This window comes from Chelonoidis abingdonii, chromosome 5 (assembly GCF_003597395.2).
Source record: "Chelonoidis abingdonii isolate Lonesome George chromosome 5, CheloAbing_2.0, whole genome shotgun sequence".
NCBI lineage: Eukaryota > Metazoa > Chordata > Testudines > Testudinidae > Chelonoidis > Chelonoidis abingdonii.
The window spans coordinates 75,484,827-75,501,591 of record NC_133773.1 but is presented as its reverse complement, the minus strand read 5'-3'; the positions used below and the strand labels follow the sequence as shown (position 1 = coordinate 75,501,591).

The 16,765-nt window shown below is 41.2% G+C and overlaps 1 protein-coding gene and 1 pseudogene across 8 annotated transcripts in view; both read right to left on the bottom strand.

The window, feature by feature from the left end:
• Positions 1–3,253: 3,253 nt before the first annotated feature.
• On the bottom strand, positions 3,254–3,376 carry LOC116824706 (U4 spliceosomal RNA; annotated as a pseudogene).
• A 7,663-nt stretch (positions 3,377–11,039) lies between these two features.
• CEP44 (centrosomal protein 44) overlaps positions 11,040–16,765 on the bottom strand; it is a 48,366-nt gene continuing 42,640 nt past the window's right edge. For 5 of the 8 annotated variants that reach the window (XM_032780189.2, XM_032780190.2, XM_032780186.2 and 2 more), the window contains 4 exons: positions 15,851–15,926; positions 13,691–13,818; positions 13,392–13,429; positions 11,352–12,199 (listed from right to left, as the gene is read on the bottom strand). In XM_032780189.2, the coding sequence (XP_032636080.1) occupies positions 12,079–12,199; positions 13,392–13,429; positions 13,691–13,818; positions 15,851–15,926 (363 nt within the window). In that variant the 3' untranslated portion in view covers positions 11,352–12,078. Of the gene's footprint in view, positions 12,200–12,326; positions 12,523–13,391; positions 13,430–13,690; positions 13,819–15,850; positions 15,927–16,765 lie in introns of those variants that run through there. The other 3 variants (XM_032780188.2, XM_075066380.1, XM_032780179.2) reach the window with 2 other exon arrangements.

Genomic DNA, 16,765 nt, shown 5'->3' with positions numbered 1-16,765 from the left:
CTTGTCATATGGATACAACTATTCCACACTATATTAATGGATTTTTAAAATGCTTACTATTGTACTCCAGCAGACCGATCCTGGTGCAATTATTGCAGGCAACGGAACTCAATCACATTGGCTTCCATAAGATTTACCAGAATTTCCCCCGGTGTGCTCAAATCTTTTCATTTTTAAGCCCCAAAACCAGTGTTTCCATTAACGCACAAAAGTCAGCCTTACCCGTAGCCGTGTATAAGCCTTGCTACGTTCTACACTATGAATTAATATGAACCTGCAATGAAACTACCAGAAAAAGAAAAGAAATCTCAGAGCGACTACAGGTGTCCCGCCTACATGAGCTTCATGTTTAACTACTGGAATAAAGCGATTGGACCTTTTGGTAGCTCATGCCTCAGAGTTAATAAAATATTTTTTTATTCATGTTTTAGTGGAAGAATCTTCGCGATGAATATCTGTATTATTTAAGTGAGCAAACTGATATTTTAACACAGAGCTGGGAAACTTCAAGGAAGATAGATGTTCTTCTATATATACAGTGGATCAGTTATGTCACTGCCACAGACAAATACATTTCAAGAATCGGAAAACTAGACAGGCACAAGCACTTGGAAGCAAGGTTTTGGTAAGATACCAGAATTTTAACTGAAAGGGAATGTAGCTACCGGTAATTGATGATCACATTTAGTAGATTTCTGTTTTCAGGAATTTGTAGGGCCATTACACCTCCACCAACTTCAGAAGGGATGTTTTCTAGCTTGACTTTCATTTCTAGCAATTCTGATTGTATTGTTGTACAGCCATTTTAACAATGTGTTCTCTAACATTGCTAACCATTTAGCCGAGACACACAAATAATATCAAAAGAAATGGAAGCACACATTACAATAACAGGCCCAAACAACCCAAAGCCCCCAATCGTGGTCTTAAAAAAAAAAGTAAGTTACATGGTAACTACAAACTGGGTAAACAAAATTCATCCGTTAAACACTGGTAGTAGCAGAACACTTTGGATCAGTACACTTCATCCCTGAGTAAGGCACATGTTATTCAGACATCTTGTTCAGTGTCTGGCGTATCACCACGTAACAGCAATATTTAAAAACTGGTTAATAAATAAATGGGTAACATTCTCCCCATAAAGACGAAAAGCAGGGGAATGTAGTAAGAGGAGAGCCCTGAGCATGTAAGCCTGCTGTAATCAGTAGGCTGGTATGAGGCAGGCCTTCCACAAAATCTGGCGAGAACCAGGGCTAATACTGCAGAAATAACGATTCGTAAGAAGTGCTAGCATTAGTCTAACACAACACATCAGTATGCAAGGATGGTACAAAAACATTACCACAAGGATAAAACGAGGGAACACCCACTACGCCCTCCTAAAAGATCGCTCAACATAGACAGTACGTAGAATGAGAGACGTTTTGATAGAACCACCATGTAACAACGTGTACGGCTGTCAAAGCAGTTCTTCTTAAGACAGAGAGGCATTATCTTCTGAAAAGGGGAACAAAGACGACTTGGGGGGGTGAATGATTATGAGGACGTGTAGACAGTTCTGCAGACCTGCCACCATCCAGAGAATCCGTCCTAACTGCTTAACATCGAGCAACATTGCTACCGCTAGCAGTAGATAGGACAGAACGGCTAAAAACAAGCTTAATCATTGAAACTTGGGGCCAAAATTTTTGCATACATTTTGGGATTGACTCGCTTTGGCAATGAGTCAATTCCTCCCTTATGTGTCTAAAAATTAGAAGTCCGTTCGTCGCCTGGACTTTCATAGCCCCGGGAGGCCTGCCTCCAAGTGCCTCCCCCCCGCACATCATTTCTCTCACTGAACAAGTCTCTGTTCTTTTCTGGTATCCTTAATACTTCAGACACAACAGGGGGAGGGGAAATGAACGTGTAGCCCAGGAAAGGTTGAGGGAGGGGAAGTACAACGGGTGCCCTCTGCAGGGGCACCCCTGTGAATACTGACACGGAGCACCTGTGGCTCTCGTGAACACTCGGATCTCTGTTACAGTCTTGCCTATTATTCTTAGCAAGACAGTGCACCACTACCCTCTGGTCGCGCAATCCGAACTCGATAGGCGGAGTGCCGGTAAAACAGGGCAAGATCCCCAGAGAGCTTTACAGTGACATTCCGCTTTCACGTGTCCAGCTCTGATCCACCGGGTGGCGATTTGCGTTCAAAATGCAAAGTATTCTCCTGCAATTGAACCCGGGAGATACAGTGTATGCTGTATCTGAGACAATCTCTTTTATCAGAGCTCGTTAAAGAAACAGAAATTGCCAAGCTTTTGAAAAAAACTCAGGATAACAGCCGGTGCAGTGAAACAGTAAACAGGAAGCCAGACAACTCAAAGGGATGTCCATGGAGGGGAGGAGGGGGTAATGAGGGACTACCAGCTACCAGTCGTCACAGGGTCTCTGAAAATATTTGCATTTTTGGCTGCGCGCCCAATGTCTGCTAGCGTACAACACGGTGTCTTGCGTGGTTCACGAACAGCTCATCAGTTTTCTTCCCCCCTCCAGCACGGTAAAAAAAAGTGAAATAAATAATTCCTTGAGTACTGTAATGTCACCCTCTGTGTCCTGAATTGCTGGGCAGAACGCGATGCTGCTGCGTGATAGAGCAGTATCCCGCTCTTGCCCGCTCTCCTAGGAGGTAACGGCTGCCCAGTGATTGCTCCTGGCTGAGTCGTGGTCCGGGGGCTCCGGGTGAAAATGCGGAATGACTTCTTTTTCTGACAGGGTGGTACAGAAGCTGGTAACTGTCTCATCTTTCACCTGGGGCTGAGCTTCATCAACCCCTTCCTCTGCTTCGTAAAGAAAAGTTTCTGAACTGCATGGACTGTCATAGCCCAATGGTGGCTCCCTCCCCCTCATACTATCTCAGTAACTAACTCTGTGATCGTTATCTCTGGCTTCTTCATAACTCATAGACCAACAAATGGGTGGGGGAAGTCACTGCTGTGTAGCCCAGGTAGGTGGGACAGCAACGGTTGCGTATACAATGCAGCGGCGTCCCTCTGGAATACTGAGCGGAGACGCTGCGCTGCTGCTACCTTACTTATTTTAATACACTGTATCCTTCTCGTCTGGACTGTACTCTATTTTTATTAAACCAGTAGAAGGGCACTGATTGACCCAGTCTCCAAGGTGAGTAATCCGCGATTTTCCTTTCAAAAAATTTAACAGGGTTATCATCCGTTCTGTCCATTACTGAGTGCGTGTGGGGGATGGTAGACAGTTTCTACTGTTTCCAGTAGTACTGTACCACTTACCACCAGGAAAGGAACAGATTTTCAAGTAGCAATAATCACACCTCAGATTAACTTCATTGGTTATGATACTGCCACTGTGCAAAGCTCTAATGCTCCTCAGTGCTGCAGATTCGCCTCTGTCAGTAGCATTCAGTAAAAAGAGGGTGACATTGTAAGTACTCAAGGATTGCTTTATTTAACTTTCATTTCTCATGCTGGGGTAGGGGAAGAAACTGAATAGCTGTTCCGTGAACCATAAAAGACACCGTGTTGTAAGCTACAGCACTGGGCGCTAAGCCAAGAATGCAAATAGTAAGAGACTGCTGGGACTGTGGGATAGCGGGAGTCCTCAGCACCCCGTTCTGTCCTCCATGATCCCCGGCCCTGATGCAAATGTTAATGGTCACGGGGGGTTCTTGGGTAAACGTTGTCAGTCATTCCTTGCTCCGGGAAAACATCAGCAGACAGTCCTTTCGCACATTTTTCTCCTGGATTGCCCTTGCAGAAACAATAGCACGGCAGCACTAGAGACCGTCGGCTTTTTGTTTTTCCCGTCACCATTTGTTTACTAGAATGCCGTGGAGACAGAGGCGACACTCGAGCGCTACACACCACATTCAATTGCTTTTGCAATGATAGCAGAGATGGTTACCAGTCGTTCTGTACCGTCTACTGCCAGAGAAAACTGGCAATGACATGACGGTTATCTCTCCTTCTCTAACTGTCCACTGCTATCATAGTGCCCCTGGCTAAATCAGCCGGGGCGCAACGCAAAAGCAAACTTGGGATTGACTCACTGGCCACTGAGTCAATCCCTCCCTTATGCTGTCTAAAAATAGAGTCAGTCCGACTACAAGAAGAGTCAAAGCAGCAGAGAATCCTGTGGCACCTTACAGACTAACAGACGTCTGTTAGTCTATAAGGTGCCACAGGATTCTCTGCTGCTTTTACAGACCAGCCTAACACGGCTACTCCTCTGAAGAAGACAGTCAAAGTGATTAGAAGAGCGCAGCTACTCCATGGCTGTATTAACAGGGGTTCTCCCGCAAGAACCGCACTCATTGCTTCACTTCTCTCCCAACCCTCTGCAGCTACCGTGGCAGGGCCCACCCCCATTTCTGTTCATGCAGTAGTGAGGAATACAAGAATAAGAAACATAGACTTATTTTGTGACATCAAACGGGGGGGGTCACTTGGAGGCAGGCAGTCGTGGCTATGACAGTCCAGGCAGGACATACTCAATTTTCAGAAACCAGAGGGAGCGATTGACTCTGTGCCCAAGTGGCCACTCCCAATTTGGTTTCAGACCATTGTCACAGGGCACTCATGATAGCATCGGACACTAAAACTGTGATGCACTGGCCAGGTAGACAGGAAAAAGCCTGAATCCCCGCGAACTTTTGAATTCCATTTCCTGATTGTCCACCGTGAGGGTCAGCACACACACAGGTGACCACACAGAGCTCATTTGCACTCGTCACAATGCAGTCTCCTGATATTCGAAGAAGAGCGCCAGCTTGGACCACACAGGAGGTTCTGGATCTGATCGCTATCTGGGGTGAGGACTCAGTGCTCACAGCACTGCGTTCCAAAAGACAAATGAAAAAGTTTTTGAAAGAATTTCAAAGTCTATGCTGATAAAGGTCACAGCAGAGACTCCCTTCAGTGCGAGTGAAACTGAAGGAACTTAGACAGGGTTACCAGAAAGCCAGAGAAGCAAACGGAAGGTCAGGCTCTGAGCCGAAACAATGCCGCTTCTATGCTGAACTACATGCAATTTGGGGTTCAGCGCTACCGAGTGCCCCACCCCTGTCCGTGGATTCAGACTTTGGATTGAAATATCAAGTTTTCTGAGGATGTAGCCGAGGGGGAAGATGGAGACGAATTTGAGGATGAAGATGACCGGGTGATAGCACACAGCAGTCCCATAAACCCAACAGCCAGGATCTTTTGAGACCCAAGAATCACAGTCCCTGCGCTCCCAAGCGAGAAGCCCAGACAGTGAAGCCATGGAAGCGAACCTCCGGTAAGTGTCCCTTCATTCTGTACCAAACACGGATTAAAACAAGACGGTTTTTGTAGATCGCATTGACACCAGGGCTTTTGCTGCAGTCGCAGCCATTACTGTTACAGGAAAATTTTCGTTAACAATGTCTGGGGATGGAGTGAAAATCCTCCAAATTAAATGTCCATGAATCGATCGTGGAGGAACTCAAAACCCTTATGCTATATTGAGAAACATTTCTGGCCAAGACAGCCTTCTCCGTTCCCCCATAGTAGTAACTTTTCAACGCCTTGCATTTTGCAAGACTTGGTTACTGCAGGCATTGAAGCATTGCACTGAAGGCATTGCATAAACAAACGATCTGCCTCTGCGGTGCTATTGTCAGGAGAGAGATATCATCCATTGTACCTTGTAGAACATCAGGAATGTAAACAGGGGCAGACATGGCGATTTTGCTATGGCCAGAGCGGGGGATGGGAGGAGGGATAGCGACGAGTTTTCAGCGTCTGGCAAGCGAATCTTCCTTGCTACCAGCAACGCGATGCGGGGGTGATATAGGGTGATCACTAGCAGTGATCGTATATATAGGAGCCATGCGCTGTTGGTGGATGTGAAAGAGGGGGGTTTGGGCTTTGCAGGTTCCTCTTAACAGGAGCAAGGCATCATATAGATTACTGTGTATATGAACGGCGGAGAAGTCAAATTTTAAAGCCTCACTTACCATCGCCGCGCGGACGTACGTTTGGCCGTACCTGCGTCTGTTGTGTGCCACACCAGTCACACAGACACTGAATATTTAAACGCTACAAAATGAGACCTGTATAGAGATCACATGTGCTCTGAGAAGGTGGATAGTGTTCTATGTGAAAGAGTACTATCATGCTCTGTAAAGGTATCTTTCCACATACTTATCACCCTGGTTGCCTTCCCCATGCAGCTGCACATTTCTCAGAAGTCCCTATGCCATCACGAGGTGTGCTGTGATACGGCGGAGAAGAAGAAGAACGCGAGATGAAATGTTCACAGAAATTATTGATGAACACGCAATGAGAGGATAAACAGAATGATTGGAAGGATGTGGTAGCAAAGTACAGGAAAGATGCATGAACGATCTGAGAGGGCTGGCAGGAAGACCAGCGTTGGAGAGAAGCAACGCTGGATCTGCTGCGTTCTCAAACTGAAATCCTCCAACGCATGGTGGGCTTCAGGAAGAGCAGCACAGTAGCAGAGTGCACTGCAGCCCTGTATAACCTCCCTGCAAGCCCACGTCCCATATCTCCTCACCCAGACGTGTAGAACGCGTGGTGGAAGGCTTTCTGCACCCGCCTACTCTCACACCCCTGCAGAGTCAAGGAAAAGGCTGTAATTACGCTACAATGTGCTTAGTAGCCTTTCCTTCCCCCTCCTTCCAAAGCACAGCAGCAGGGACACCTTCCTAATTCTCTGCCCTTTTTTTAGTTCCTTTGTAATACAGAATACATCGAAAGGGGAGGGGTGGTTGCTACAGGGAAATCTAGTAAGGAAAACTCATGATTTTTAACAGATGCATAATTACTTTTAATGAATAATAAATGATTTTTTAAACGATACAGGATTTATTTCCTTCGCCAACCTGTAAGAAAAGGGGGAGGGTGGGTTGCTTACACTGAATAAGTCCATCAAGTGCGGAGGGTTCATCAAGGGGAAGCAAACAGTCACACCGTACCCTGGGCCGTGCTGAAACTTGTTTTTCAAGGCTTCTCTGATGCGCAGCGCCTCCAGGTGTGCTCTTCTAATCGCCCTGGTTCTGGCTGCTCGTACTCAGCGGCCAGGTGATTTGCCTCAGCCTCCACCCAGCCATAAATGTCTCCCCCTTAGTCTCAAAGATTGTGGAGCACACAGCAAGCAGCAATAACAAGCGGGACATTGGTTTGGCTGAGGTCTGAGCGAGTAAGTAATGATCGCCAGCGACCCTTTAAACGGCCAAATGCACATTCTACCACCATCCGGCACTTGCTCAGCCTGTAGTTGAACAGCTCCTGACCACTGTCCAGGTGCCAGTGTATGGCTTCATGAGCCATGGCATCAAGGGGTAGGCTGGGTCCCCCAGGATAACTATAGGCATTTGAACATTCCAACGGTTATTTTGGTCTGGGAAGTAATTCCTTGCTGCAGCCGTTTAAACAGACTAGTGCTCCTGAAGACGCGAGCGTCATGAACCCTTCCTGGCCATCCACGTGGATGTGAGTGAAACGTCCCTTGTGGTCCACCAGTGCTTGCAGCACCATTGAAAAGTACCCTTGCGGTTCACGTACTGGGTGCCCTGGTGTTCTGGGGCCAAGATAGGGATATGGGTTCCATCTATGGCCCCACCACAGTTCGGAAAACCATTGCAGGCAAAGCCATCCACTATCACCTGCACGTTTCCCAGAGTCACAACTTTTCGTAGCAGCAGCTTAACGATTGCTTTGGTACTTGCATCACTGCAGCCCCACATAGATTTGCCCACTCCAAAATGATTCCCGACTGACCGGTAGCTGTCTGGCGGTGCAAGCTTCCAGAGGGACTATTGCCACTCGCTTCTCCACTGTGAGGGCTGCTCTCATGTTTGTATATACGGCGGTTTCAGGGCAGGGAAAGCATGTCACAAAGTTCTAAGAAAGTGCTCTTACGCCATGCGAAAGTTTCGCAGCCACTGCGAATCGTCCACACCGTCAAAACAATGCGGTCCCACCAGTCTGTGCTTGTTCCCGTGCCCAAATTCGGCGTTCAATGGTAGTAGATGCCCGTTAATAGCAGCAGCTCCAAAACGCTGGGCCAGCGGTTATGGAGAATTCTGCCTCCATCTCGTCATCGCTGTCCTCGCCGCTCAGCAATAGCTGCCTCCTCCTCTCCTCCTGCTTTGCAGTTCATTGTTCCGTATAGTCAGCACGAGAGTACGCAGGTGTGACAACGTCAGGATACCGTTTGTGATCTCAGGGTCCATGATTGCTGTGCTATGCGTTTGCTCAATGCACTCCGCGAAAAAAACGCGCCAAAGGTTGTCTTGCCCTCACAAAGGGAGGGTGAGGCTGTACCAGCACCACCCGGGCAATGTTTTCTGCCCATCAGGCACTGTGCTCTCAACCCGGAAGTGGGAACTATGGATAGCTGAGGAACAGCTACCCACAGTGCACCGCTCCTGAAATCGATGGTAGCTTGGACATGGACACAAGCAATCGATTTTGTGATCGCATTGTGGACGCGCAAAACCGATTTATAACATCGGTTTCGTAATATCGGTTTAAACTACTTCGAAATAATCGTGCAGTGTAGACGTAGCCACAGATTAAAATTCATGGATAGTCTTGAAACACATCTGTTTAAAAATATACCTTCAGTGACTTATTGCAAGTCAACGATTAAACACTATGTTATGTCTTGTATAAATCATTACAAACACAATACGGCCACAGTTGTCTTTCTGACCCAAGGGTGTCACCAAAAGCCATATTCTCTATTGCATTTTGAGATTGCTCAACTGCCATCAATTTTTGGTCCTAATTTCAACATGTATCCCCTCAAGATTGCAGGCAAAAACAGCTCCACTGCATCAGAATTTTAGCTTTGTCAGTGATGTCACTATTTTCCCACTGGAGTTTTTCCCATACTAAAGTGCCTTTTTCTTGGACTGAAAACAAAAAAACTGATAAATTAAAAGTGCAGTTCCAATGGAACAAAGACACTGCAGGGAACAAGTTTCAGATGCGCTTAAGATGCAGAGAGCATTTGTATTACTAAAGTGTTTTTTCAAAGCTGCACCAGTACCTCATGTTAACAGGTTAAAAGAGTAGCATAATACTCATTTCTTAGAATTCACAACATCTATGGAGTGCTACAGAAAACCATCACTCCAGAAGATTACATCATGGGGAATCAAACACTAGCAAAGTATATAAAAAGATCTTTCTTCCCAGTAGAGCTGTCCAGAGACAATAATTCCATTCCATGGCAACTTTCTAGGTTTAGAATTTGTTTTCATTCCACATTGGAACAAAACAGAAACTTTCCATTTGTTCTGAAAAACAGAATTCTGCCAAAATATCCACTGTGCGTTCAAACTGACTAAGGATGAGTATACTCTCACTTTCTACAGCCTGGTGGTTAGGCTCTGGCTGGGAAGTAGGAGAATCAGGTTCACAGCCCTGCTTTGCCTGATTCAGAGTGATCTTGGATGGAAAAAAAACTCTAAATCAGGCAATGCAAGGATTCGAACCTGAGTGTCCCACATCCCAAGCCAGTAGCCTAAACATCACCAACCTATGAAGTATGTTAGTCTCTTTCTCATTGAAAGTGACCAAAGAACCCTGGACCCCAAAAACTTTCCCCATGAAAATTTCTTCAATATTTATGTGTGTTCAGAAACATTTCAGCTTTGCAAAACACAGCATATTTCTGACCAGCTGGTGAGCTACTCAATAATACAAGAAAGAAATATATTTCTCCCCAAGGACCAGTGTAAAGTATGAAATATATCATAGAAGCAGCATAAAAGCAAGAAGGTGGGACATACTTACTAATAATGACTAACCCCCACCCACATATGCACAGATTATAGCTACTGTACAGAATTAAGAATTAAATCCGCCCCCCCCCCCCCCCCCAAAAAAATACTGTGTTGAGAACATTTAAGTTAAGGGGAGTTAGGTCAGGCCTTTAGCGAGATACTGTTTCTGTCCTCTCTATTAGAGTAACTAAGGCAATATGATAAACCTAAAGTGCATTCTAAGGCCATATACTGCAATTGTTCCCTTATTAGCTATGCTTCACAGCATTCAAATATTAAAACTCAAGAAGCTCTCTACAGCAACCCCAAGTAAGATTAACAAAAGGGCTGTGACTCAGATTATATATCAGTAACTATCAGACACGGCTACCCCTGATACTTGACAGATTTTTATGGTTATTACACAAGCTAAGCATGTTCTAAATAATTGCTATGGCCCTGGAGCTGGGTTTTTTTTTGTTACTTTGACTCTTCAAACAAGCATGCATGCTTCAGTTCACATCTACTAGAAGATTTAGAACCCAGTCCAAGATCAACTGCCATTTTAGGAAGAGGTCCGGCTTAGGTGTTACACTTTAATACAAATATACTTCATTATCCCTTGCATGATCATGAGTGTCATAAGAATTGAAAGGTGGGATTCTTTTGTATGATCTATGAGGGGGGAGAGAGAGAGTTTCCAATTAATTTCTTTAAATTATATAAATTAAGAAGAAAGGTATTCAGGAAAGGAGTGTCTGTTCTGCAGTGGACTGATTTTTCTTCTCTTTTAAAGAACCATCTCTAAGAACTTTAAAGTGTGAATAGCAGCACAGTAAATAGATAAAAATAGTCGTCATGTAAAACATCCACATTTTGAAACCCCGGAATTCTTGTTAGGCAAGCTGAAAGAAACCAGTCACGATAAAAGCTGTTAGGAAAAACACTCTCTAATGTCTAACTCTTTTTTGGGGAGAGGAGGGAGGGAATCGCCAACTGTTTCATTACCAGTCATGGAGATCTACCACTGTGTTAGTATACATGGGATACTAGGATTTTTACCTCTAGTCACCACAATGATAAAAGTGGCGTTGTTCATCTATGCTAGTGTTCCTGTTGTTGCTGAGAACAGTGGAGTTGCACTTTTGGGAGCATGCCACTTTGTTTGCAGTAATTTCCACCCTAAATTACCAGTTAGAAGCCTGTATCAATGCAATACAGTAAACAATGAAAAGTTGATACTCAAAACAGTGATTGTGGGTAGTTTGTATCAAAACAATTTTATTCTACATTGAAAAATACTTTGTATAAACATGCACCACAAGATGGTGCTATAATTTCTATTTACTGCACACAACACGCACCATCTCAGATCAGTAGGAAATTTTTCTTCTCTCTAGAAGAAACAATTTAAACAATTATTCTTTAGGATAGTGGAGTAGTGGGTTGTGAAAAAGGGGTATTTCCAAATAAACTTTAAAGTTGCCATCACCAGTGTAAAGCTTGCTTCCCAGGGAATCTGCAACTTAAGTATACTGGAAAAAAAATGGGAGTTTATTACAAGTGTTTTCATGTCCTAAGCTTTATGAAATTTATGAAGCAACAACAGATTATTGTATGTTACTCAGTTTGAATATGTAAAATGAAATCAACCACATATTTATGGAGGAACATATTCATAATGATTATTAAATCAAATAGATCATTTTTACAAAGGAAGAACAAACAGATGCTCCATCTGAAAATTATACCATTAAAAACTTGATATCTTCAGCTGCTGCAATGTCATTTTTTGATCTTTTCATGTGAATCAAAGGAATACGAATAGCTACAGCATGTTGTAAAAAGCTTCCTTACATAACACTGTAAATATCCAATAATTTAAAAAAGAAGGATGAAATCCCATCTCTCTATCCAGCCCACGCTCACACCTTTGATTTTACTATATCATGTTTATGGAAGTCTTACATCAACTTATGTCTCATAAGAGAAATTTTATATAGTTTCAAATCATAAAAATGTTGTATGTCTTTGTACACTGGATGGTCTCCATCTGTGCTGCTGGTCTTAAAATGTGTTGGGTAATAGAGCACTAAAACACTCACCACATCTCTCATAGTCAAAGTCTGTGGACTGACTTACACATTTTAGTGTTTAGGATCCAAATGACCCTCACTTTGTCAGTGTTAATGGAAGCCATAATGTGTTGGGGTGCTTTCTGACTAAACCATGAAAATTTATAATTAAAAAAACAAAACAAAAAAAGGTACACATTTACAATATGTGCATTTAAGTTTTCATTAAGTCTTATTGAACAGTACAGATGGCAAGATGGTATGTATGAAAGTCTCTTGGGTGCTATATGCAAGTCCCAGCTGGAGTGTTTCCAACAGGATGTAAACCATGGTCCTCAAGCCTGCACTTTAAAAAACATATTACTTAGCACACTGCCAACAAATGTCAACACAAAAATACACTGCTGTAATGACTTCAACTCATGTAATTTTCTATAGCAAAAGGTTAAAATTAATGTAATCATGACACAAAAGGTATTAGAAAACATTTATTCAAGTAAAAATAAAAACAATTTTAAAACAATTAGTCCTTAAAACTGATAATATATTCAAAACAACTTTAAAATTGTACAAATTTACATAATAGTTTTGAGATCCAGAAGTCTAGACAGAAAATTGTCTACGATGTGCTACTTTGAATTTTTCAGCAATTCTGAAGTTTCTTCAATCCTACAAATATTTAAAAAATTGGTTAAAAGAAAGACTAAAACAAACATTTACTACTAATGAATGAAGCTGAAGTAAAGCAGCATTCCTGACTTTTTGTTTGTTTTTACACTGGTCAGGCTATTAGATTTGCTGTTATTTGAGAGAGACATTTAAAAAATATATATAGAGAAGGAACAAAAAACTCACAAAAATAAAGTTAATGGAGGAGATAATTGACACTTTGTATATCACAAATTAGCCTTAAAGAGGCTGTCACCATCAGAAAGCTTAGGTTTTTGCAAAGTGGCAGACAAGATTAATGACTTCAGCTTCCTGAAGTCACTCATTTGTATGATACAGAAATCTTGTTGAATAGAAGTTTCACTGTGATGATGCATTTCATTTTACTTCAGCAAGTGTAATGAAAGTTATTTCTACCTGTAAATTTTCATTACAAATCTCAGAACCAGCAGTAGATACTCATTATTTTGGGTATTTTTATGTGATGCCTTGTCTGAAACCGGTCTAGCTCTTTTCATTTAATAGTTCACTTCCAAGTTTGAACACAAGTTTTACGTAGTTCCAGTAAACTCTTATCAGAAGACAGATAATACTCCTATTAGTTGTCAACCAAATTCTAAACACTCTTTAATCCCTAGTTAATACCATTAAGAATGCATTATATTGTTTGTTACAAACCAAAACAGTGACTCAGCCCTCAAACACAGAACTGTAAGTGGATTTATTATCCAGTGGAGTCATAAGGAAATTCCACACCTGATGTAGAGACCTTTGAGGTTTGGAAAACATATGCACATTCTATATATGTCTTAGTCCAGTACAATTCCCTACTGGGAAATGAATTCCTGCTGCCCTTTTCTATTACTTACATTTTACTTATCCTTTCCATTCTTTGTCTTGTTGTCTCCTGCAATTTAAAAGCAACATATTTAGGCAATTCTTCAAAGCCAACAATCTTCAGAAATGGACTTTTAACCTGGAGAATTCATGCAAAAAGATACTTTAAGCACTGTTTACATATCAAAAGGATTTTTATGAGACAGACCTAGATGAAGTTTTGCATAGTTTTGCTGTTTTTTGCTAGTAGTATATACAACTAAAACTAATGCTTACTTGTTCTCTTGACCTTAGAAAGGAAATCAACTAAGCATTTGCCAGTTTTACTTACCTTTGAAATCTCTGTCAAACCATGATAATTAATGGTTGCGGCTTTAGGAGATGGGTCTGTGGATAATAGTGAACTGTATCCAGACGACTGATGAAGACTCTCTGGCATCTCCTCCTTCCTCTCAATATCTGTGGAGAAATATTCATTTTTAGGTCACCTTTGCCTTTTTGCTCTCTTGCAGCAGGGTCAGCTATCGAACAGTTTGATTTACAGTATGTAATAACAGAAGAGAATGCATTGTTTAGAACGAAAAAGGCTACTGGTAAAGGTCCAAGATGGGTTTCTCATATTCTTTTAAAAGAACATGAACAGAGTATGCTCAGTACGATGTACACAAAAAAAAAAAAAAAAAAAATTCCAACAAAGATTATCCAGGAATGTTGCATTTGTCATGATTACAGTCAATTGAAACACTTAGGCAAGTACAATTACTGGGAAAAACATTCAATAATAATTTCAGACAGCTCACATTTGTTTTCTTACTATAAACCACTTCTCTTATACAGCTGTGGAATCTTTTAAACTTAAAAAAAAGTTTAAGCAATATAGTAATTATCTTTGTAAACATATTTTACTATAACATGAAAAGCTTTTCCAAATATGTTTTTAATTCTGTAAGTGATTTACACTATAAAAAGCTGACATACAAACAAAAATGTTTCCAATAATCTAGGGTTAGTATTCATTCAGCAGAATCAGGGTTTAAACATTTGTATAGAAGCAAGTGCCAGTTTCAATAGGAGCAAATTTAGGCCAACATATCAAACATATTAGAAAATCCCTACCCTTTGTATCAGGGAAAGCTTGATGCTATCCTAGCATTTAAAAAAAAAAAGTTACTATTTTAAAAACCTGTGGTCCTGAGGAAAGCAAAAATTCCCATTTAAATAAAGGTGGAGTTTGGTTTTTGGCTTTGTTTTCTTTAATTAAAGCTACAGTCTATGGATCCAGGTTACAAGTCCTGAGTCTGCATTCAGAAAATAACATTGTAAACTGCACTGTTTAGTAGTGGGTCTCAAAGCCTCCAGATGGCAGCTGATCTATATCATGTGATAAAGTAAATCAATTCAAACGTATATATCCCACTAACACAAATTTATTTACGGTATTTTGACAAAACAATTGTGGGTGTTAGAGCAAGCTTGATATGTAGGACAATCTAGAAAAATATTACAGAGGTAAATGGTGTATAAGATTTAGTTTGCCACTTCACTTATCAGGCATCATAGTCAGAGAGAATCTTATCTTTACTCTGCTGTCTACAAAAATTATATTAATTAAGTAAGTCTATGACTCATTCAGAATAAGATTTTGACTTGAGAAAGATTTTATACTACAGACAGTACCATAAACATGCTGGGTAATATAAATTCCTGCACAGAACACTTTAAGGGGAAGTTAAGGCTGTAGACACATCTCAGTGCTTTAAGTGTATATTACCCGAGAAGAACAAATTGGAGAATTAGGAAACTAAGGATGGATCAGACTTGGGGGAGTGGCAAGTCAAGCCACAGTTTAGGGAAGAAGGAAGAGGCAATATGGATGAAGTCTAAGGAAGAGAGTGTGAGTGAAAAATTTGATTCAGTTTCCCTGGCCTCAGTGATGGTCCAGAGAGGGTTATTTACCTGAAAAGATACTTAGTGTGATTTTCTCCTGGGTCCCTTTGTACTTAGGCAATAGTTGCTTCAAAAGCTTGCTGTGTACACCTTCAGAAATTTACTTGGCCACTACCCACTACTTTTTCTAGTATTTTACAGTTTGTTAAAAAAGAAAAAAAAAGATAAATCAACTTAAAAAAAAAAAAATCACATTTGTGCCCCAGGCCTTTTTTTGAGCTTCCTATAAACAAAAATAAGGAAATATGTTTCTCTAATAATTAATTATCTTTGTGATGATAGACACAGCAACACAGGAGAGGGGAGAAAACACAACACATTCTATCAAATAGGAAATGTACATAAAAGCCCCAAAACTAAGAGGGTGATTTCAGGGGCTGGCTCGTACCTGAAACAGCTGAACTTAAAATGTAGTTAGTCAGTTTAAAGTTGACAGTGTCTATTTAAACAACTTAAAATCCTAACTGTGACACAATTTTATGCAAGGTTAGCAAAAGCTGCTTAAAAGAAAACCTTTTAAGTAAAGAGCATTGCAAACACTCACCAGGAGAAACTGGAGTCATATTCCTACTAGAGGTATGGTCTTCACTCATATTGTTAAATTCTGTAGATAAGTCACTCTGAAACAATAATTATTTTTGCCATTTACAAAACAAATTCTATAACTTAGCCACAAGTCTTATTTAAATGCCATCTGAGTACTGAGAATTATAATCAAATGGGTGAATATATGTATATCTATGTACAGTACTGACCACATTTTTCTAGCATTATGGAAGTAGCTTTATGTGACTACTTCTATGAGTAAAGAATAAAAATGTGATCCTTTATATTAGTATATCCATTTATATCATTAAAAAAAAAAGGTCAACTCATTAAAGCATCTTGTCTTTTGAAATACAACTTTGCTGTAAAAACTGAGCCCAAAAGTTTCACAGTGGAATGCCTAACAATCCAGATGTGATTGCTTGATCAGGTGGAGTGGTATTTATTAAAACACACTGTGCACCAACAGCTCTGAATGACTGACTACTGGTGGCTGCAAGTGCTCTGCTCCTCTGACTCTGAGGCTGCTGATTTGAGGTCTATTGCTGGATTTTGTTGTCTAATTTTAGATCATCAAGTTTGAAAGTTTTGCCTAAAATACCCACTTGTCTCATGATACAAATGGTGAAAATAAACTGTTTTATACATTGTCAATATTAATGCTATATCTGCTTTCTCTGTTATAATGTGACCATTTTCTTCTTCAGAATTAATTTGTTAAGAAAATTAGAAGTTAATTTTAGGGTTTTGCCTTGAGCATCGAGAATTACTGTTTTTTCTTTCAGAAACATGAACTTATGTTTCTTTAATTTAGGCCCGGATCCTGCAAGCTAATCTATGCAGATGGATGTCCCCACCCTTCTGAAACCCCTCTGGGACTAGAACTGCTTTCATTTCAATAATGCACCATATG